The 23,962-nt window shown below is 42.1% G+C and overlaps 2 protein-coding genes across 2 annotated transcripts in view; one reads left to right on the top strand and one right to left on the bottom strand.

Annotated features, from left to right (window-relative positions):
- Nucleotides 1-511: 511 nt before the first annotated feature.
- dync2i1 (dynein 2 intermediate chain 1) lies at nucleotides 512-18,933 on the bottom strand (the record flags this gene model as incomplete). The annotated part of the gene is made up of 24 exons (XM_080751766.1): nucleotides 18,854-18,933; nucleotides 17,925-17,978; nucleotides 17,477-17,834; nucleotides 16,877-17,371; nucleotides 16,690-16,757; nucleotides 15,801-16,004; nucleotides 15,423-15,488; nucleotides 14,896-14,964; nucleotides 14,027-14,264; nucleotides 13,541-13,646; nucleotides 12,800-12,929; nucleotides 12,224-12,335; nucleotides 11,675-11,769; nucleotides 11,124-11,253; nucleotides 10,004-10,176; nucleotides 7,900-8,062; nucleotides 6,752-6,865; nucleotides 6,078-6,139; nucleotides 5,923-5,974; nucleotides 5,750-5,813; nucleotides 5,029-5,128; nucleotides 3,764-3,895; nucleotides 1,539-1,762; nucleotides 512-683 (listed from the first exon to the last, which is right to left on the bottom strand). Exons 1-24 carry the CDS (start codon nucleotides 18,866-18,868, stop codon nucleotides 512-514), a joined length of 3,396 nt encoding a protein of 1,131 aa, XP_080607892.1. The 5' UTR covers nucleotides 18,869-18,933.
- A 1,320-nt stretch (nucleotides 18,934-20,253) lies between these two features.
- The window catches only part of esyt2b (extended synaptotagmin-like protein 2b), a gene marked incomplete at its 5' end in the record, with an annotated part of 59,470 nt that continues 55,761 nt past the window's right edge, over nucleotides 20,254-23,962 (top strand). Inside the window, one exon of the mRNA XM_080751765.1 lies at nucleotides 20,254-20,709. Coding sequence (XP_080607891.1) covers nucleotides 20,254-20,709 — 456 coding nt within the window. The remainder of the gene's footprint in view (nucleotides 20,710-23,962) is intronic.

The following is a 23,962-nucleotide window of genomic DNA, read 5'->3' as shown; positions in this document are numbered from 1 at the left end:
CAAGCAACGGGTCGCTGAAAACTGCCAACTGTTCAAACTGGTTAGTAGCATTTAATTGCCTGCAATGTTTACAAACCCAGAGCTTTAGCTTGAGTGCCTCATATTTATCCAATTACAGAAAGAAAAGGAATTCATGGCAACGGATGTGTACAATTACAGTATGTTAATTTATTTTCTGCAGTATATAAAAATAAACATTTTCATAGTGATCAAAATTATTTACACCATACCAAAAACCTACAGTATTTACACATGTAATAGGCAATATGCTGCATGCCACAAAATAATGATGTTTTCTTTTGGTCATAAGTAACATTTTTATAACCTGATATAATGTCAATCCTATAAAAGTCATGGTAAAAGCTTTAGGCTATACAAATGGAATGAAAACATTTGACTGTTAAGGAAAACACAAATAAATTGATCTTTATATTGTTCCAGACTTTAAAGAATGTGTACATGTTGTACAAAGAAAGCACAAAGTGAACACAATAATATCTGACACATTATTTCAGAAGGCGTCATTGATCATGCTCTCCAACGTCTCTGGTTCTGCAGCACTAGGAATGGTGAATCTTTCATTGAAATACTGCACTTCTAGTTTCCCTGACTCGTGAGCCAGCGCTACACCTGAATACGTGTTTTGTTGTCCTGAGTCTCCAAACACCGCCATGGCCGTGACCCTGAGAAGACAAAAGACAACACAACGACAAGGTAGCATGGATTAAAGCAAAAATAAAACGACTGAAAGATTGCGTCCTAATGTGCGATTCGTGAAACAGTGTAAAGCAGTGGTTCTCAACCTGTGGGTCGGGACCCCCAGGGGGGGTCCCCAAATTATTTTTGGGGGGTCCCCAGATGATTAACTTAATGTGCGACATTGTTTTCTCACTCAATAGTAAACAAACCTACATAAAGTTTAAGTTTATAGACATTTATAGACATTTCTAAAGTAACAATTTAAGGCCTTTTTAATACCTCTAAAACGACAAATTAAACATTGGCAAAATTGTCAAATATTAGAGGCAGAAATTGTGAAAATAGCCGATCTACATGCTCACAACGCCTCCCAACGTGAGACGTTGTGAGCATGTAGATCTGCTATTTTCACAATAGAACCGTGTTATACAAAATGTAATGCCTCAACTATTAGTACTCGTCAGGGTGGGGGGTCCCCAGTTAAAATATGATTATTTTGGGGGGTCGTGGCCTGAAAAGGTTGAGAACCACTGGTGTAAAGGAGGGCTCCACACTAGTGCACCATTTGTACCATTTATGGAAGATGCTTCTGAACACATTGTTAGTTTTGCCACTTAATCATAAAACTGAAAATAGCAGCCTATCTACAACCTCTCAATGCGTCTGCGACACATTGAAAGCTTGTTCTTGTTCCACAGAAGACATGCTTTACTGTAAAGAACTTTAAACCATGAGGTAGTCATATATACAGTATATAATAATAATCTACCACTCACAGTCGAACATTAAAAATCTTCTAAAAGAAACACTGGGTCATTTGTTCTAATATGTTATTATACCTGTCAGCGTAGATCCTTTCGGTGACGGCTGGCTCCAGGTCATTCTTCTGCAGGTCCCATATGTAGAGGTTAGAAGCTGCGTCCAGGACGCAGAAGACCGTGGGTCGGGTCCGAGTCCACTGCACCGAGACCACCGGCTCACTGGCTGTGGCGTTGTTCCACTCAAGCACAGGCTCTTCCTGGGAGGCCGCATGCAGTCTGATGCTGCCGTCCCCGCAGCCCACCTAGCACACGCACGGCAAACACATGCCGAGAGAGACAGAGAGAGATCAACCAGGTGCTCCATGGAGATAAAAGTTGATCCTAGATTGGTGCATCTAGGATCAACAGGAATCAAAACTTGAAAAAGAGGAAGGATCTGAGCACTCAAACATTTTAAGGCTTTTAACATTTTGTAGACATGATTAAAGTACTTTGATTTTACTTTCAAGTTTTCGCCCCCTAGTGGCGGAAAAAATTACCTCTGGGAACTCAGATTGCTTTCAAATAATCAATACTAGTCCTTACCCGTTCAAAGATATGAGCTCTGAAATTATGTGCAGTGTGTGGGTTATGGGATGTTTACTGTGCACACAGTATATGAGGGATGGAAAGTAACTTTAACTGGTGCTTGCATGATAATATGTAGGAGCATCAATGTAAGAAATACCCGTTTCGTTTAATGGCTACAGAGATACTGTGTACCGATCTGCATGATTTTTGGACAAAATCTGTAACAGGGCCAGACAACAGACCCCCGCCCGCCCGCCTGCGCACACACACACACACACACACACACACACACACACACACACACACACACACACACACACACACACACACACACACACACACACACACACACACACACACACACACACACACACACACACACACACACACACACACACACACATAGATATGCCTCAAGCTAGATGCAGAATAGATATAGATACAACATAAAAATGCTAATATACAGCATATGATTTGTGAAAGTGACAAACGGGCTTCACAGTTATGTTAGGTGTGTTCATATGCGAATGGTGATGCGATTTCAGATTAATTGCTCCAGCCACTGAGGAGAAACGCTGTGACAGACACTCACTCAGACAGACAGACACTCAGACAGACAGACAGACATTTGGAAAATTATATGTTTGATGTTAAAGGACCACTTCTCATAATTGGTCCTCAGACTCACTAATGCTCATCACAACGTGTTGCCATTTTTGTCTACACTTTGTCTCAGAGGAGGGCTGTGGACATTTTAAACAATATTTCAACATTTGTATTTTATTTTTATCATTGTGAGAACAATAGTTTCTATTATAGCATACAAACTTTCCAGGAACAGAAAGCCTGCCGTTTCTATTAGCTTGGATTCCCCAGCGATGATATCACTGGTAGGCGGGTTTCTAAAATGTCCAGAGCTCTACTCTGAGAGAGTAGACAAAAATGGTACCATATTATTATGAGCATTATTGAGGATCATCAATTATATGAAGAAAGGTTGGAAATATGTGTATCACACTATACTGCAATACTTTATATAGCAAGTATTGCAGTATTTAAGTTAATGAGATGGAGGTAATAAAGAATAGGGACAAAAGAGAGAATGAGGGAAAAGGAGTAAGTTGTCTGTGTCTGTGTCATTGTTTTTATGTGTGTTCAAAGTTTTATTTTCAATAATGTTTCAAAAAATGTTTGAAATCTTTTTTTCTTCATAAATATTCTCTTCTGGCGGGCCCTGGCACAAAACATTTCCAGATGGGGGGGCCGCGGCCAAATACCGGTATAAATCAATTTGGGGGTACTTGGCACGAATGTTTGACAACCGCTGTTGTAGAAGGACTTGCAGATTTAGCATGATGCAAATCAGCATGTTTGAAGACATGTACTGTACACATGGTGTCTGGTCACATATGCCACATGTGTAGCCTCACAAACCCTTGAACTCCACGTGAGAGGTGCAGTCTAGTCTTGCGTATATGCTATATACACCTCCTGAAATACGAGACAGGAAGCTGTCATCGGTTCTTCATTTCGAATTAAATGTCCAATTCTGCTAAGCAGCAAGCTCTATAAGCTTACATTATTTTGATTTATATTCGGATAAATGTACTAAACAGAGGGGGGGAGGAAGGGTCACATCCACTTTATTGCTTGATCATTTTCAGAGCTTTGGAGGCATTTCAAAATGGTCAGAGGCAACAGTCTGGCTCGTGAGACTATGGGTGTAGTCTCACCAGGAACACGGCTGGACTGAACGGCGAGAAGTGGATGGAGGTGACGTCAGTGGGTCGGACCCCAGCCACCAGAGACCTGTAGAGCTTTGGTGGAGCCTTCAAACCGTGGCTGGTTCCATGGTTGACCACACCCTAAGACACAAATCACACCCATACACTGTGACAAGGTGCCCAGGCAATAATACGGCAGAATGGTGGCATAATCTAAATGAAATATTTCACTAGCGTCAATATACAGATCCATCTAAGAAATATAGAATATTGTGGGAAAGTTCATTATTTTCCATAATTCAATTAAAATGTTAAACTTTCATATATTATAGATACATTATGCATGCAGTGAAATTATTCACAACCTTTTACAATATTATACGAGACTCAAAAGCTTCTAGAGTCAAAGTCCAGTGTGAAGTTTCCTCAGTCTGTGATGATTTGGGGTGCTATGGCATCTGCTGCTTTTTTACACTATTTTTTTTAATTGATCTGTATATCGGTGCTCACTCCACACCTCACACTAGAAAATACTGTTCCTGAAGAAACAGTGTGGGTTAGAATACAACGCTTAGTACAGTATGATGATGACATACATATGTGCTCATCATTATATTGTGCAATCAGAATAGGCACGTACATACACACATGGACAGTGTATCAAATATTTGAGACTTTGTATGGCCTGCCTGTGAAATAAGTAATGTATAACTAGGGATGGGATGATATGAAAATTATACGTCACAATTATTGTGGCAAACATTATGATGAAAATTATAAAAGATAAAAGATATGCTTAGAAGTTAAAATGCCACTTTTGTTAAACCACTTGAACCCCAGGATCCCTATTCCGGGGGGAACGTTCGCCAAAAATAGCCGATCTACAAGCTCACAACACGCTGCACTGCAACGTGTTGTGAGCTTGTAGATCTGATATTTAGGGCGAATCGATTTGTGTAGAGTGAAATAAGAGCGTACCAAGTGTGCTCTTAACAGGTCAGTTTTTATCGTATTGAATTTGCAGAAAAACAAAACCTAATTCAGTATGACGGAGGACAATTTAATTTTTGTCTCTATCTAATTTAAGTTAAATATTTCATAAAGTATAAAATATGTGTGAGAAAGAATTGTGGAGGTACTTCTGTGACACAGACAGACAGACAGACAGACAGACAGACAGACAAACACACACTCTTCTCTCGACGGCTAGACTTCTATAAAAGAGCGACACGCTATAAAAAATCGTTCTATGGAAGATGAAGACTTGTGCTCACCATATTGGTGCCAATAAAGAAATGGTTCGAGTCTGTGGGGAGGAATCTTAACAGTAGTGTTTGGAACGATCCCGTATTCACTGCATCCCATGGTGAAGTCCTGAGAGAGAGACAGAGAGAGAAGTCAGGATCACCACCCGTTGAGATGAGAGGTCATGACATTCCCAGCCAAAAATGAGCCATGCGCTGGAGGAATATGACACTTGTCTGCATCACATCCAAACTGTACATGTCTGGACTCTGGACTGGCGGCTACATGGTCAGTCAAACTGTACATGTCTGGACTGGCGGCTACATGGTCAGTCAAACTGTACATGTCTGGACTCTGGACTGGCGGCTACATGGTCAGTCAAACTGTACATGTCTGGACTGGCGGCTACATGGTCAGTCAAACTGTACATGTCTGGACTGGCGGCTACATGGTCAGTCAAACTGTACATGTCTGGACTGGCGGCTACATGGTCAGTCAAACTGTACATGTCTGGACTGGCGGCTACATGGTCAGTCAAACTGTACATGTCTGGACTGGCGGCTACATGGTCAGTCAAAGGAGAGATGTGACAACAACAGCATGTCCTCCCTCCACAACAAACAGGATCATATGACCTCCACGGAGCAGGTGCTGCGCCCACCGGGGCAAAGACATTGTGGGTATTTTTGGCCCCTTTGCTGGCAGTGACGAATGAACACTGCCTCGGCCCTTCTAATCTGTCTGTCTCACCTCTCAGCGGCGGCAAGGAGCGTGGAACTGTGCAGCAACTTGACTTTTCCCCCTGGCCTGAGCCCTGTAAGACGAAGAGAGAGAGAGAGGTTGTTGAGTAATTCACAAGAAAGAAAAGAAGTGTTCCTGGAACAAGTGAAGAGCGTTCCAACGTGAGCCGTGAGCCGTCTCACCCAGGTCTGTCTGGGAGCCTGCGTCGCTGGCTTTGGGGAGTTCTACCACCACCTGTTGGACAGAGGCGACAACAACATCACCATCATTCATCATAAAGGAATTCGGGAGCATGCCCAAAGCTGTGTGGTATCTTGTTGTGAGATTCTCAGCCTACCCATTGATTTAAAACCCCGTTTACGTCCAGCGAGGCCAACTGGAAGGACAACCCCGATGACTCTGCGTATCAAAAACAGAAAAAGCACTTAAAACCAGAAAGCATAACTCCAAGACGAATTAAAACAGAACATCTCAGAAAAAAAGAAACCCATCACATTACCCTTTAGCATTTTTCTATCTCTATAGATAGGGCATATCCGTGGGTGTGGTTTACTGGTTCCATAGACTTTTTTTTCTCTCTTTTTTTTAAGATATACAGTATTTATTAAAAGATCACAATGTACACACATAATTAACACATCAAGCTCTCTTCCCCATAGACTTTTACAAAGATATTGATTGCCATCCAGGATCCTGGTGAATCATGACCATAAAACCTTTGATTCTGTGATAAGAAAACATTGAAAATCGCTAAACAAAGGGTATTTGTCATATAATTAAACATTCATTAGTTTTTTTCACAGAATCAAAGGTTTTATGGTCATGATTCACCAAGATCCTGGATGGCTTGATTCTGGGCTTAAAATAATTGACATCAATATTTTGGTAAAAGTCCATGGGGAAAAATGAAAGGGAGATGTTTTTAGTGGCACCAGTAAACCACGCCCACTGCTACGCCCTATACATAGAATCCATATTAAGGAAATATAACTCTTTGGTTTCGTTCTTGACCTTCATCGGATGCCAACAGCGGGGCCTCTGGTCTCAGGCCCCCTGCTCCAGAGGACGGGACAACCTCTACGCAGCACACCGAGGACAAATGACCCGCCGCCGCCAGCACGGCATCTGTGTTGACAAGGTGACAAACAAGAAGCCATTTCAGCACGTACCTACCGAGTCACCAGCGCTCCCGTGGTAGGTAAACAAGACGTCTGAACTTTCAGACGGAACATCCAAGGACGGGTAGACTCGTGTATGAAAGTATGAAAATGTGCTGCTACTGATTTCATTAATTTGTGCACTGTCAAGAGTTACAGACTTGTATGGGTCAATTTAGACACCCATAAAGGAACCCACAGAGTCCCTGGAATCCACTTTGAGAACCACTGGTCTACAGTATGTGAATTCTGCTGGAGTGAACACCAAGCATAGTGTGACCATGTGTTTCCTGTTGAAATTGAAATAGGAACCAAAGTGAATACTTGGGATGTATCTGTATGAGTGATGTTACAGTTAATATGAAGCAGGATGTTACAGCTTCTGCTGTCCTCTTTGACAAATCACCAAAGCCATACAAATGTTATGGTTCGGGATCATGCTCTCAGGACATTTAAATTTGTCTTTTACTTGCCACAATGCAAATAAATCCTGGGCTTTATTAATATAAAGTCCAGGATATATATAAGATGATCCGATATGTCTTGTAAAGGTTTTTTATTAAGTATACATGCCATTGACAAAATGATTAATTTGTAAAGTGTTTTTTAAGCCTATGTTTGGTGTTTAAGTTTAAAATGTATTTAAGAATTTAGGTGGCTTTGTCCAAGTCTATTTACTATAAATGTAAAGCTACAATTAGCACCATCAGCCAAAATGGCTTACACCCAGATAAGGCCTTAGTTGGAATGCAGGAGTTGAGGCATTCAATTTTGTTCCACAGATAAGTATTTATTGTTATGTTTTATAGTATTTTGCTGATTATTTTGATGATGCAGTAATGGTCTTTTTTTTCTTTTAGGTATTAAAAATGTCTTAAAAGTCATTAAATTGTCACTTCACTGTCATCTGGCAAAATAAATCATGTAAGGGACGCCCTGGGAGATCCCGACCCATGGGTTGAGAACTACTGAGGCCTACGGCACTCTGACTCTCTGACTCACCAGTGGAAAAGGTGGGGTGACGGAAGGTCCACTCGTCCTCCCCTACCGTCAGGTTGTAATGGTCCCCAGCGTGCTCCCTCAGGTCCCAGAGCAGCACGGAGCCCACGGAGGTCCCTGCAAACACCAGGGTGGCCTTGCCAGGACTGAAGCAGCAACACTGCACCTGGGTCAAGGAGAACATCTTCTCAGTGACCCAATACTGTGGTTATCAACCTTTTCAGGCCGTGACCCCCAAAATAATCATATTTTAACCCATTTAGGCCTAGAATTAGAAGGATTCAAAAGACACTTATAGAATCGGCTCAAAATTCTAATGTTCACGACTTTTCAAAAATAGCAGATCTACGAGCTCGCAGCGCGGCACTCGGTGCCACGCTGTGAGCTTGTATATCTGCTATTTTTCAATAGTTAAAGCATAAAATAATGATACACAAAATGTGTACCCGTTCTAAATGGGTTAACTGGGGACCCCCCTCCTTGAAGAGCAATAAAAGTTGAAGCATAACATTTTGTATAACACGGTTCTATCGTGAAAATAGCCGATCTACATGCTCACAACGCCTCGTTGCGAGGCGTTGTGAGCATGTAGATCGGCTATTTTCACAATTTCTGCATCTAATAGTTGGACATTTGGCCAATGTTTAATTTGTCATTTTAGAGGTATTAAAAAGTCCTTAAATTGTCACTTTAGAAATGTGCAGATACCCTCTATACGCTTAAACTTTATGTTGGTTTGTTACTTTGTTTACAGTTGAGTGAGAAAATAATGTTGCACATTAAGTTAATCATCTGGGGACCCCCTCAAACAATTTGGACCCACAGGTTGAGAACCCCTGACCCAGTCCACACCAACACAACTCTTTGCAACAAAACCGTTTTAGAGACCGTTGCAGCCGTCTGAACTGACCAGTTGCAGACTGGTGCCATTTGGGGATAATGGTTGCAAGTGGTTGCAAGGGTAACAAGATAGTTGGGCCATCTGGGCACCTTGATGTAGAATTGGTATTTTTGTAAAAAAAAAAAGAAAGAGAGAGAGAAAAAAGTAAAATGTTTTTAAGTATATTACATAATGATTAGAACATGCTTAAACATTTGGCAATTATGCTCTAATATGTCTACAATTGCAAAAGAAATCGACAAAACCTGTACTGTATATCCAGTCATTTTGGGGCATGAAAGTTAAATCTGGAAGTTAAATCTGATAATGATGTACCGTGCATGTTCACATCATGTATACTTTACCATTTTTCAAATACTTAATACCGCTCCTACATCTGGCTTTGTATGTCCGTATTTCCGTCCGTATGTCCCGCACAGCTTGGCATTGGCCAAGCTTCACAGGACGTTTTGAGCATGTATATTAAGTAATACTTAAGTAATACTTCACTATTAAGTAATACTTCACACCTGGTGTGATTTTCTTTAAACATTTTGTATAAAATAGCAAATTTTACATTGAGGTGCCCAGATGTCCCTAGTGCCCACCTATCCTGTATCAGTTGCAAGGAGTTGCATTGGTGTAAGAGCCAAATCATTAAAACCTGCTCATGAATTTGTGTGACCATGGGGTGGCGCTGTACAATATAAAAGGGTCAAGTTCACGGGTACCTTTGGGAGGTTTTGACCCGGAAGGGCAACGGTTTTTGACCGCAAGTTACCTGCTGTGTTTTAAGTCGCTGTGGCGCGAATTGTTTGTTTAAAATGTTTGATCTATTAATTCACCGCTTGTGGAACCCTGATGATGTATGCACGGTGGAGAAATAAATGTACCATATTGCATGAAGAAGCCGCCTGCATCGTTTCTTTTAAACATTGATACACACAGCAAAGTTGAACAAACAGTACGGTATTCTATCAACCAGACCAACTGCGCGTCAGCCAGGTCCAGCTACGGGTCAACTCCTCGGTAGCTCGGTATGGGACCGTGCTCCCTTAATAATTGGTGTCGATTGGCCTTTACACCTGAACATCTCAAGGCAGTCAATAACCAAATGCAAATAAATGCAAGACTTGTGCTACTATACATTTTTTCATAAGTTTCCTTCTCTTTCTTTTTACAGCATGTTTATTCTAATTGCGGCCAGACAAAGAATTTCTCTGTTACCTCAGACTCATAGACAAGGATCTTCTGGGGTCGTGAGGGCTCCCAGATGTTCCAGATGCAGATCATGGTCCAGGTGTCGAGGCACACTGCGTCAGGCTTGCCTGTAGGACTGTGGACTGACATCATGGTCTGCTTTTGGACCGGGGAGAAGTGCACGAGGCTGACGTGACGACCTGTACACATGAAATCGAAATAGGAATGTCCAACGTTAATGACGTTAGCTCTTGTGTATGCCTGGCACCTTTATTGGCCCAACTGGCCAATACAGCACTGCAGGAAACCCTGGACTCTGTATTGACATTAGTGGTGTCAAAGATAATCAATTCGGCAATGCATTTTCGATTCGGCCGTGCATAATCGATAATCGATGCAGAACTGTGACATAATCGATTATAGCCTAAATATAATGATATATAATATATGATTATAATACTGTATTATAATTGAATCGTAAGGGCACAGCCAATGCACATCTCTAATTGACTTCCAAAGAATTCTCAGGATTCATGAATAAAGTGAATAATATAATAACTTTATTCATGTGGCCACTGGCTGGATCCTGGCAATCATGAGTGTTGTCTTGGGGACAATGAGCTCCTCCCAGAAGCTCAAGGTGCTGAATTCACAACACAAGTGCTTTTCCCTATTATATTTTGTTCAACAATGTTGATTAGCAGCACAATCAGTTACTGATGATATTATCTGCCTTCAGTGGTACGGGTATGACTTCAGTGGTGTGACTTTACTGCTTCCTTTCTTTATATACTTTACATTTCCCCATTCCATTTCATTGCACCATTACGCATGAAAACAGTTGACTGAATAATATGGTACCTAACGGTGACCCGACTGTCCGTGGCCGAGTTTGCTTTCTGGTTGCCCGACAGGCAAGTGCATTCCGTCTTCATTAAATATTGGCTATTTATGAAGAACAATGATACATTTTTTACAACTAGCAGTTGCACTCATTCTGGTTTTTCAAAGTGACTGTCACCACTCCCCCCACTCAGCAGTGTGTGTGTGTGTGTGTGTGTGTGTGTGTGTGTGTGTATGTGTGTGTGTGTGTGTGTGTGTGTGTGTGTGTGTGTGTGTGTGTGTGTGTGTGTGTGTGTGTGTGTACCATTGAGAAAAGACAACTTTGTGTTGAACTGTAAGCTGCCATCGCTGAAAGACAGAACTTCTGCTTTGGTGCTAAGCCTCTTCAGTGATTGTTTCTCGGCGTAGTCCTCCTCCAACAGCACAACCATCACCTGGATACAGCCACAACAAAACAGCACAGTTGTCACCTACTGTAGATACAATGGTGGAGGAAGTACTCAAATGTTTTAGTGTCAATACTGCAATGTACCGTAAATATACTCTGTTACAAGTAGAAGTCCTGAATTAAAGATGTATAAAAGTAGGCATCAAAATATACGTATATAATTGCCAAAAGTAAGAGCTCAGTGTGCAGAATGTCCCATTCACAAGTTCAAAATGTATGAATAATCTTGCCTTGTGAGCTTGTAGATCTGCTATTTTCAAATTGCCGAAATATATATATATACGGCTGAAGTTAGTGTGTTTTGTAATAATAATAAAAACCAGACATCAATTGCTCCCGGTAGGAAGCGAAGAATTGTGTTGTCCACATCATGTGTAGAAAACAAAGCTCTATTTGTAACAAAATACCTGCGAGGCTGAGCGTAAAAACGTTGTGAGACGCTGTGTGTCGATGTTCATTTCACTTGTGCTTTTATCTCGGGCATCTTGGGAAAGCCTTGGATCTGCCAGTACGTTGGACACAATAGGAATGAGCAACACATTCAATCATATTATATAATTATCCATATCCATATATCCATATTCCGTGAACTTTAGCCAACAATAGCAGATCTACAGGCTCACAACGCCTCGCAGCGTGTTGTGAGCTTGTAGATCGTCTATTTTTGGCAAAGAGTTTTGGTGTAGAGGGGTAAAAGAGCAAACTAAGTACAGAGTGATAGGTCATGTTTATTAGGTATTGACGGTTCAAGTGGTTAAATATCATAAAACACAAAGTGACATGATTCCAAAATACAGTGATGATTGTGCTGTCAAACGATCATGAAACTATATGGAATCTATGAAAAAAGTTGTGGGGGTCCCTGCTTCATCTCTCTCTCAACTAAGGGGTCCTTGGCCTGAAAACGTTGAAGACCCGTCAATACTTAATAAACAGCCTTCAGAGTGTTTTCTTACCTCCGCATGGTCCATGCCTTTCTGCTGGATGCTGTGTCCATTTCTCAGACATCTCTATGTCCTCCGTCTGGATGTCTCTGTCCACGTTGTCCTCATTACATTGAACATATGCCTGAGAAGGAAGGGTTTCTTATGTCAGGTTTGTATGCTTGGAAGCAGGGTCCATTCACTGGTGCATATAGTGTATGCATTGGAATAAAGAAAAATAACGTTTAGGTATTATCATTATTCTCTAAACATACAGTATGTTTCTGCAGCCAACCAGCTGAATCACAGATTGAGGCTTTGACTTTTGCTTTTATGACATTTCTGACCATTCATGTTCATGGAAGATGCTTCTGAACATGTATTCTATATTTCTATTGCTAGTTTGACCACTTCAAATACTCTTTCGTCTTAAAATAACCAATAACCGAAAATCTCCAGTCTACAAGCTCACAACATGCGACGTGCTGTGAGCTTTTAGATTGGCTATTTTTGGTGCGCGACATGCTTTCATAGAAGGCTTATGGAATCCAAATGGCGGCAGAGAACTTTAATCCATGTGTACGTGTGCAAACAGAAGGAGTCGCTGACCTGTTTTGTGTTTGTATTCCCAAAGCTTTTGATGTACATATCGTATTCGCTAACAGGAGGCAGGTCCAGAAGGGAGACTGTCGTGGAGAAATCCAGATCTATAAGGCGAAGCAGCTCGGCACTGCGCTTCCTGCGGACATAAACAGTCATATCAATTAGAGGCTGATATATCGGTCTGGCCGATACGGTTGTCACGATTATGGCATTTTACCTGACGATAAATTGTAACACAAATAATTGCGATTAACAATTTAATTGTGTTTCGGTCGTTGAACAATATTAGAACATCATGAATGAAAATTACATTTCTGTTTGGCTTCTAGCCTTCGTAAACAAAAGGTGCACAGGGAAGATATGACAAATAATACATTTATAAACTTAAAAATAAACATTAATATTATTTGACAATATATAAAATGTTTTAACATGGAAATAATTATGACGATTATGAAGAAAATATCGTGATCATGTCAAATAATTATGTGATGTGATTATGTAGGCTAATAATTGTGACAGGCCTACTGGCAGATATATGACCTCTAACTAGGGTGCTATGTATTGCACAGCTGTTTTATACTCTTACTATGCTATTTACATTATTATTTTACTTACTTTACGGATATACTCAGTATCGACCAATACGCAAGTTATGGGAATTGGTATCGGGAAGGGAAGAAACGGTATCTGTACATCTCTGCTAGGTATGAATGCAGACCATTTTTCAATTTCTGTCAAACCTACTTCTGTTTGTTGGCAACCTGTTTGCTGACTTCACGTTGCTTTGCGGCCACAAAGTTGATAAACTTCCCCCGCTGGGAGCCTCTGCTCTGGTTCTTGTCATTCGCTTCTGAAAGAACAGCAAGAAAGAAATATCCGTACAAGAACTGGGAGGAGTGGCATTTCACCTCTCATTCCATAAGCACAGATAAAAGCATTAAGTTTGAAGAAACATCTAAATAAAATCAGTTTCCACAAAACAATATGCAAATTCTGAAATGGATGACATGAAATTTGGAAAAAGTGAATCTTGTCTGTAGGGCTGATTCGATTTAGTCGATTATAAAAATGTTTGCATGGATTCATTGATATATAAGAAATAAAATAAAAATATATTTTAAAAAATGCTTCTTGAACACAGATTAACCTACACGAGCAAGATTAATACGGTTATTGGTTCTAAATGTTGTTTTCTATATATTATTCTGTTAACTGCCCGGCCCTACTTGCCTGTATCTCTGGACCGAGTGGGTCTGTCTTGGTCTGTGTAGGAGCTCTGTCTGGATTGGGCAGTTCCTACTCGCTCATTCTCCTCATCCATGGCTCTCCTGATTGCCTTTATTTCCTCGCTCGTCTGTGGCGGCGGCTCCTCCCCCTCTCCGCTCGCCACCGGGCTGTGTGGCGGCTCCTTGTCATCCTCTCCATCACCTCCACTCTCCTCTACCTCCTCAAAATCCTCCTCATAATCCTTGACGGACAAAGAGAGAGAGGAACGCCGGCTGTCACTTGATCAGTGGCGTCTTAATGTTCAATGCAAAATAAGGCGCTACGTACAAAACAAGCAATGACCTTAATCAGCCATGAAGGAGGAACTCAATGACAAAAGCAAAGCTACCCCACAACAAATCAGATCACTCACCACTTTCTTGAAAAGTAAATCCAATTTAGGGCATGCCAAAGTGAAATGACAAAAAAAGCAAACAAAATAAATGAATGAAATTGTGAAAATGAAATGATTTCAATATATTTGAAATGATTGAAAATCATATTAGCTAGTGGACCGGCAGTGCTTCTCAAACTGTTGTTCGGAACACATGTCACCAGATGACAGTGAAGTGACAATCTAAGGACTTTTAAGACATTTTCAATACTTAAAAAGAAAATAATAATAACTGAGGCCAAACGTGTTATTTACAATATTTATCAGTGGAGTCAAACAAAATGTAATGCCTCAACTCCTACATTCCAAGTGCTCATCAGGTTGGAGGTCCCCAGTTCAAATAATATTTGATCAAATAATATCACAGCCTGAAAAGGTAGAGAACCCAGGTCTAATGGTATGTGACTATCAGAAACAAGCCAGTATTACAGTATGTTACCTCAAAATCTTCTTCATACTCCTGATCCCCATAGTCCTGACCTTCGACCAATTCTTCATCCTTGCCAACCTGCAGACAAGGTAAATCACCACGAGCAACAATGGACAACACTTTTAAGACCTTGTACAGTATCTGAGTTGGCAAACTTCCATAAGAAGGCCAGACAGGAATGGATGGGTGAGTATAAATGGTGTTAAGCCAGCATTCAGTGATAGATGGTGGGAAGCAATGGAGGCAACCTATTAATGAATAGCACAACATGCATTTGCAAGCCATAGAAAATACAACATGTAGGTATGTCACAATTAATTGGACTAATTGCAACTACATGCATTCACCGGTATAACATATAGACTGACTTAAGTAATCCGTTCTCCAAAGAGCCCATGCAGAAGCCCTCTGCTCTTTGGTTGAACATAATGGAACAACCAGCAGTTCACACACTCCAAAGCAAAAAAAAATGTTTGCTTTCATGCTTTCAATGTCTAGCAGAGACTGGGGTGAAGAAGTCAAAACAAGCAGCTTACAGGATCTTCCATTTCTTCTAAATCTGTTGGAATAGTTGTCTGTGGCTCAGGTAGTATCACCACTTCCTGAATTACAAAGAACGCACACCATTGACAGGCCTGTATTGATACAGTGGCCATTTTGCTTTTAGGTCATACTCTGGGTATGGCGGGGGGGTAAATGTGCGAATATGGTAGACTGACAGAAAATGTACAGTATAGAAGAGCCTCATAAATATTACTAAGACAAGCAACACTTCTGTAAGTGTGTAGGTGGGATTTTGGGTGGTTGTAATTATCTTTCTAATCTCATCTATTTCGCACCTATTGTATTTTAAGCAAACTGAGTACGCATCTGCATGAGATGTGCTTAACGAATTAACGTAACTTTACGCTGACCTTTATTTTTGAAGATGTGGTCTTATCTCTGGGACCTTGGTGTGGTTTTGGGGTGCTCGTCTCATCGGCATACGTTGGTCCTGGGTCTGCCTCCTCCCTGTGCCTCCTCTCCCTGTGCTTGTCCCGGTCCCTTCGGTCTCTGTCACCACGGTGATGACCGTCTCTTTGCTCCCTGGATTCACCGTCATGCTTCCGCTTTTCATCCTGGAGAGCAGAAAGATGGACTGAGTGCATCATTTAGACCTGAGGTCGATTCTACGGATGCCTTCTAAACCAGTAGTTCTCAAACTTTTTCATGTCAAGGACCGCAAAATGCATATATACTGTATACGGGGCGGCATAGCTCAGGGGTAGAGAAACCCTTATTAGAGCACGAAGGGTTCCCGAAGGGTTCCCAGTTCGAATCAGGGCTCCCCCTGAGTTAATGTCGAAGAGTCCTTGAGCAAGACTCTGAACCCCTAATTGCTCCCGGTGAGTAGGTTGGTGCCTTGCATGGTTTCCTCTGCCACCGGTGTATGAATGTGTGCATGAATGGGTGAATGTAATGCACAATCTATGTAAAGCGCCTTGGATAAAAGCGCTATATAAATGCACCATTTACCATTTATATATAGCCACAGACCCCCCCACATCTGAAAATGTTAACTTTAGAGGTTAATTACTTGCGCCAGCTGAGCAGCAAGTACTGGGTTCGGTGTTGTCCGTATCCGGCTGTCTGTATTCGGCCGACAGTACAAAGGCAAGGCCTTTAGCCAATGAGGGAGCAGCATTCTCTGTGACATCACCACCAACAAGTTCGACCCGATATAAATAACAAGGTGCAAGTTGACACCTTGACAGAGTGCCAACTTACGGCTAACCCTACTGTAACTGGACGGCGGTAGCTTACATGATGTTCTCTCTCTTTGTGTCTCCTTTCTATGTCCTCCCTTTCTTTTTGCCCATCTTCTTTGTACACTGAAAAGTAGAGCAATGGTAGAAATAGCAGAGCTCTTAAACACAAAGGAAATTCACAGTCCATTTTGGTCAATTGAGGTCTCAAGGTGGAGCTCTTGCTGTTTTGTAACGAACTTTACCTTGTTCCTCCTTGTTTTCCGAATGCCTTCTGTCTGCATGTCTCTCCCGCCTCTCTCTGTCACGTGACTCGTGTTTTTGTGGTTCGCCTTCGTTCAGGTTCTCCCTCTCCCTGTCTCTCTGCTCCCTGTCTCGCCTCCGCTCCCCATCTCTTCCCGTCTCCTCACCTTCCTCGTGCCTCTTTCTATCCCTCTCTCTCCCGTGTTCTCTGTCCCTTTCTTCTCTCCTCCTTTCCCTGTCTCTCACTTCCCTCCTCTTGTCTCTGTCTCTGTCCCTCCTGTGGTCGTCGTCTCTTTCTTTCTCCCTCCTCCGTTCGTTGTCTTTCTGTCCGTCTCTCTCTCTGTCCTCATTTCCTTTCTCATCTCGGTTGTTCCTCCCATGGTCATTGTCTCTTTCTCTCTCCCTCCTCCTTTCTTTCTCTCTCTGTCTGTCTCTCTCCCTGTCTTGGTTTTCTTTCTCCTCTCGGTTGTTCTTCCCGTGGTCGTTGTCTCTTTCTCTCTCCCTCCTCCTTTCTTTCTCTTTCTGTCTGTCTCTCTCCCTGTCCTGGATGTCTTTCTCCTCTCTGTTGTGCCTTCTGTCTCTGTGCTCTCCGCGCTCGTCACCGTGTTTAGCGGGATCAGCCACTCTCTCTCTGTCTCTCCTCTTCTCTTTGTCTCTCTCCTCCCACTCGGCTCTCCTGTCCCTCGACCCCTCTTTCCTTCTGTCCAGATATGGGTTGTGTTCTCCGCCTTTTCCTTTGTCTCTCGCCCTCGTGTCGAGATATGGGTTATTTTCTTTCTGTTTGTCTTTGTCTCTCGTATGGTCTTTCTCCCTGTGTCTGTCTCTGTCTCGGTCTCTATCTCCCCTGTCTCTGTCTCCTCTATCTGGGTCTCTGGGGCGTCTCTCTACAGTCTCCCCACTCCCGTGTTTTCTCTCGTTTTCCTCCCGTCTCCTGACACGGTCCTCCGCATATCCTTCATCCTAAGGAAAGAAAATATAATACATAATGTATATTAAATACAGTAGAGCCTTTAAAATGAAACTTGATTTGATATGCTCATAGAAACTTACCCTGATGTGTTTTCTAAGTTCAGACGGTTTCCAAGTGTCTTCCTTGGTAATTTTCTATAGAATGAAGAGACCATTTGTGAAACACAGACATGTGTCCAAGTGGACACAAGCTTAAAACTATAGCTCTGACACGATAATTTATTGAGACAATAACAACAAGAACTACATTTCAGCCTGCTATGTTGATAAGCCGTAAAAAGAAACTATTTTTTTTCCCAGTGGTGTAAAGTAACTAAGTACATTTACTTGAGTACTGTACTTAAGTACAATTTTGAGATATTTGTACTTTACTTGAGTATTTTCAATACTTTTACTTCTACTCCACTACATCTCGGATCCAAATATTGTACCTTATACTCCACTACAATTATTTGAAAACTAGTTACTTTGTAGATGTACATTATAATATTATAAAACATACATTAACGACTTTAGCTCTATGTTATACCTAGGCTATTTAGCCAATCTACAAATCTACATTTTGTACTTTTAATTTTGGTAGTTGGTACTTTAAGTACATTTTGATGATGGCAATACTTCTGCACCTTTACTCAAGTACATTTTGAATTCCGGACTTTTACTTGTAACACAGTATTTCTATATTGCAGTATACAACCATGTGAGTACTTTTTCCAGTAGAGAAAAATGATTGCATCAGTTACGAGTGTGCAGCTTCTTCTATAATAATAATAACAAATATTGATTTATATTATAGATGTATATAATAATTGTCTAAATAATATGTTTTATCTAGCTACGTGTTAATAGTTAATAACGTTTGATTAGGATACCCATTGCCAATAAATCATTAACATACTAACTACTACTAGAGGCACTGTGACTGAACAGAACAGAACAGTCGGGCTAAAAGTGCAATATATTTCTCAGGCCGAGGCGGGATGAAGTGCCAGCGGGGATTATGTCATTACCTTGTCGCTGTGCATGTTGTTGTCATCTGTCCTTTTTTTCTCCAAAGAACGTCTCTTTATCTCACAAAATAAGCTTATACTCTGCTGTTTACGCCGCCATGACGATTGCGCAAGCGCAGTTTACTGAAACCATGGACAGTGCGTCATGTCATCTTGACAACAGACTTGTTAGACAGTAACAGAGCAATCGATTAAATCAACTTTGTTATGTATCACCAGGGAAACGGGCAGCTCCTTTATTATTATTAGATAAATATCTAGACAAAGTCATGTCAATTGCTGATGGTTGCTCTAATGCAGTGGTTCTCAACGTGGGGTCCGGGGCTGAGGATGACCACAATAATTTGTATTTTTAACCACTTTATCATTTATATGTTTGCTATTCAAAATATGAAAAAAAGTTTGGACTTTATATAACATAACTCTTCTCTTCTGGGGGTCCCTGGCACGAAACCTTTTCAGAGGGGGGTCCGCAAGTTTGACGCCTGGCCGTGCTTCGTTTGATTTCTCTGCGCGCTTCATGCTGACCTTTTACGGTTGATTCAATCGACGGTGCGTTTACTGCGGTTGAACGCGGGGTGGCGACATTGTGCCCTCTCCTGACCTCACACAGCCCATCACATGCATATAATGGGATTCATTAGGTTCACATGTTGGAGAGTCGGGACAGCGGAGTGCGTCTGGACTGGAGCAAACTTTTCAGGTCGAGACCCAAAAGAGAAAATTTAAATTAGGCCTATGCATTTGTCCGGGAGTCACTCCGGAGACCGAGACCCAAACTAGTGAAAACAGCAGATCTACAAACTCACAACGAGGATCAGCAATTTTCACTTATTTTCTTAAACATTTGTTTACTATTTTTTTTTTTTAAATATTCATGAAATTCTTAGCTTTTTTTTTTTGGGAATGTTTTTAGAAGATGTTTTGAAATAATAATAATTGAAAACAAAAATGTAGTAAACCAAAATTAAGGGACCCAAAAAAATGTTTTCCGCGACTCACAAATGGGTCCTGACCCAGCGCTTGGAAACCAGTGGGTCACTGAGTGCCATCATTCCCTGCCAGCCAGGCTGTCACTTTAGCGCACGCATCTGAAGCAGAGGCAACTCAAGTGAGGGAGTCCGAGTGGGACGTGGTTTTCTCTGCCGTCCAACATCTTTTTTTTTCTTTTTTTTTAGTAAACGATGTTTTCCCAACGATTTAAGTCGCCGAGATAAAACAGTCGATGCGGAGGACGGTTCTTCTATTCTATTAAAAGCGATGGGCTGGTGTACGGGTGAATTAACGTGAGTGGCTGGCAGCTCTACTCTACTGGACGCGCACATGGGAACCCGCTGTGTATGTGTACGTACGCGCAGCATTTGAACTAAATAAGGAGCGAGCAGCGTGGAGCGGCACAGATGTCCAGAGACAGAATGACGGCGGTGCGCGGAGCCCATTCTTCCTCACACAGCAGCGCAAGTTCCATGGCACCCAAGGAAAATGGACACAACAATAATAACTCGCCGAGCGCCGGCAACAACAACACAGACGCCAACTTGAACCAGCCGCCAGCCGGGGTGGACATTGCCCACGACGCCGCGCCGGACAAGGAGGCGTCCTCCTCGGCGAGCGAGCTGACCCAGACGTGGGTCCAGTTCGCCAAGAGTTTCGTGTTCATTTTCCCCATCTACGCGCTGGGTTACTTTGAGTTCAGCTTCAGCTGGCTGCTGATTGGGCTCGCCGTCTTCTTCTGGTGGCGGAGGATCACCTGGGGGAAGAGCAGCCGCCTGAGCAGAGCCCTGGCGTTCTTTGAGCATCAGGAGGAGAGCAGTGTCAAACACAGTGCTGTCACATCATCCGATCTACCAGCATGGGTAAGACCTAAACACAGTGCTGTCACATCATCCGATCTACCAGCATGGGTAAGACCTAAACACAGTGCTGTGACATCCACTGATCTACATGGGTAAGACCTAAACACAGTGCTGTCACATCCACTGATCTACCAGCATGGGTAAGACCTGCAGTGCTGTCACATCCACTGATATACCAGCATGGGTAAGACCTAAACACAGTGCTGTCACATCCACTGATATACCAGCATGGGTAAGACCTAAACACAGTGCTGTCACATCCACTGATATACCAGCATGGGTAAGACCTAAACACAGTGCTGTCACATCCACTGATATACCAGCATGGGTAAGACCTAAACACAGTGCTGTCACATCCACTGATATACCAGCATGGGTGAGACGGGGTGGAGTGAGGAGTTTGGGTGAGGAGCTATAGTCAACTTTTTGAGCGGTGGTCACACCGTCTCCATAGCGTGGCCGTGTGTGTAGGTATGTTTGTTTGTATGTGGGTTTGTATGTGGGTCTGTATGTAGCCTCAAGCCTGTGTAGTACCTTTTCTGTCCACACATGTTAAGGGAGGGGCGCTGTTGTCCATGCCACACACCCACACACACACACACACACACACACACACACACGGGGGGGGGGGGGGGGGGGGAGAACCACCGCTCAGTTCACACGGGTGTGATTTTTCATTGTAGGTGTACATCCTAGTCTACAGACTAGGATGTAAACAAAGTACGGGCCCTGTAAATGTAAACAAAGGGCCAAAATGATTATTTTATCATTATTTTACGCTTTTTGTGGTCATTTTTTAATTGAAACACATATATGAAGCTTATTTATTTATAAAATATTTTCGAAACATTATTTTTATTTTAGCATCCGTTTTTCAAGAAAAAGTTGACTATAGCTCCTTTAAATACAGTGCTGTCAGCCTGTCACAAACTCTTATCCAGTGTGTCTCAAACTGTCAAATTTCAAGGTCTCCCCATTAACTCTGACGGTGTACAAATGGAACCAAAATGAACCCTAACGGGTTCATTTGGTTCCATTTGTATGCTGTCAGAGTTACAGACTTGTATGGGTCAATTTAGACCCCCATAAAGGAACCCACAGAGAATCCACTTTGAGAACCGCTGCTCTACCAGCATGGGTGATCTACCAGCATGGGTAAGACTTAAACACAGTGCTGTCACATCCTCTGGTCTGCCAGCATGGGTAAGACGTTTAGCCCTGATACTTATTAGCCCACAGACCACCATTTGAAAAGATAGCCTATATATGGCAAGGACCCCCATATAAGAGACAATTTTTGGGGAGGCTCTAGGAGTGATTCTCAAGACATTTTAATTTCAAGGACCCCCCAGTTTGACATGCATTTTAGGCTACGGACCCCATTTAATGGCATTTCTATTTCTGGGACCCCAATTTATGAGAGTGTAAAAAGAACCCTAAGGGTCCATTTGGTTCCTAACTACCATTTAATTTGCTGGGGACCCCCTGGAACTGCCTCGAGGACCCCTGGGGGTCCCTGGACCCTACTTTGAGAATCAATGTGATACTGATACATGACTTGTATCATGTGATCCAAGGTCTTGTGATCCTAGGCTAGGGGTAAGCTTAGACTATTATTAAGGTATTATTCCGGTAAGACCAGGGGTCTTCAATGTTTTTCAGGCCAAGGACCCCTTCCTTAGTTGAGAGAGAGAGAGATGAAGCAGGGACCCCACAAGACTTGTCCTTGGTCTGCTCTTTTTCCCCCTTTACACGAAACCTTTTTGCTGAAAATAGCAGATCTATGCTGTGAGCTTATCTGCAATTTTCAGCTAATGTTCTCCTCAGTGTTCAAGTCAAAATGTAACCCCCTGTTGAAGACAGCTTATGGTATAAGATGTGGCCCTGCTGACAACTGACTTAAAGGGTAAATTTAAAGGGGAGTACCACTCCTTTTCAACTTTGAACTATGTCATTAATATACCTTAGAGTTGGAAAAAGTCCCCCCACTTCTCTGTTGCCTAGAACTGGAGGATTGATTGTGGAGTCACGTGGTCAGTGACATCATGAAGGTGTACTCTAAGGTATATTAATGACATAGTTCATTGTTGAAAATGAGTGGTATTCCCCTTTAAGGGATTTCAGTAGCCTACCTTTTGAGACAAAATATCTCACCTCTCTCTATAACACACGAGTAGTTCTTGTTTGTGAAGCATCTTTGTGAGTTTCCTGGAACAACAATCAGCTGACAGGAGATGGGGGAGCGGCGTTGAGCTGTGAAGCTGTGATCAAGCAGCTGTCTCTCAGCGGTGACATTACCATTGAGCCCCCGGGGTCTAAATACAGTATGTCACAATAGTAAACCAGACACCATGGTGGAAAGGAGACATGCCCACGCAGCCACAGCACAGGCCCTAGTACTGTTATTTTAAGACCCTAGAGCAGCCATCACACGTGTACCAGATATCAACACACTCTATAAGTAGAAGATGTAAAACACCCCGTTATCTCATGTTAGATAAGTGGGTTGGTTCCAGTCCGATCTGAGAGCACAAAATAGAACTTACCTAGACATCATGTAGAGGAAAGACCTAATTTAGGCTACTTGGCAGTAAGCTGTAAATAATACACATGTAAATAAGACATTTCAGAATGGCTCATTGCCCATGGAGAAAGAGCCTAATATATCTCAGCCAATGGTCTTGATTTCAGGACTTATCACCATGCTGTTCTCTGCAAATGCATCATTGTGGTCTATTTGCAATTTACTTTTCAAAATAAATGAGATGCCATTCTGTTAATGTGGAGGAAAACACAGCTCCAGTTTTAATTCTATACCCCAATGGGATTATAATTATACACTCTCTCGTATTGGTTTCTGTCTCCTGTAAGGATTTCACAAGAAACACCACAGAGACAGGCGGAGTCCCTTAGCAATATTGTTGACTGCTGCCTCCCTGGAAGGATTGGGATTATTGTGCCACCCAGGAGAAATTATGCCACTTAAGAGCAACGCTGAAATCTTATCAGCCAAATTGCTGAACTGTTTTGGCAGTAACGGGCTAAATGAACATACTCGTGCACAAACCAATCATTTTCTTGACATTCAGTAGTTGCCAATGGCAAGGCTCATCTGGTCCATTCATTCTTGGGCATCTCCTACAACAAAATCGGCCCCGAACAAGGGATGAGGGCATTCATCGTTATTATTATTCATCATTTATCGTGATAGAAAAACGCCTCACAATAATCATATCGCAGAGATCTTAATGTA

Source organism: Nannobrachium achirus (assembly GCF_963921795.1).
Source record: "Nannobrachium achirus genome assembly, chromosome: 21".
Taxonomy (NCBI): Eukaryota; Metazoa; Chordata; class Actinopteri; order Myctophiformes; family Myctophidae; genus Nannobrachium; species Nannobrachium achirus.
Note: the sequence above shows the minus strand (reverse complement) of the source record. Positions and strands in the feature narration are given on the sequence as shown.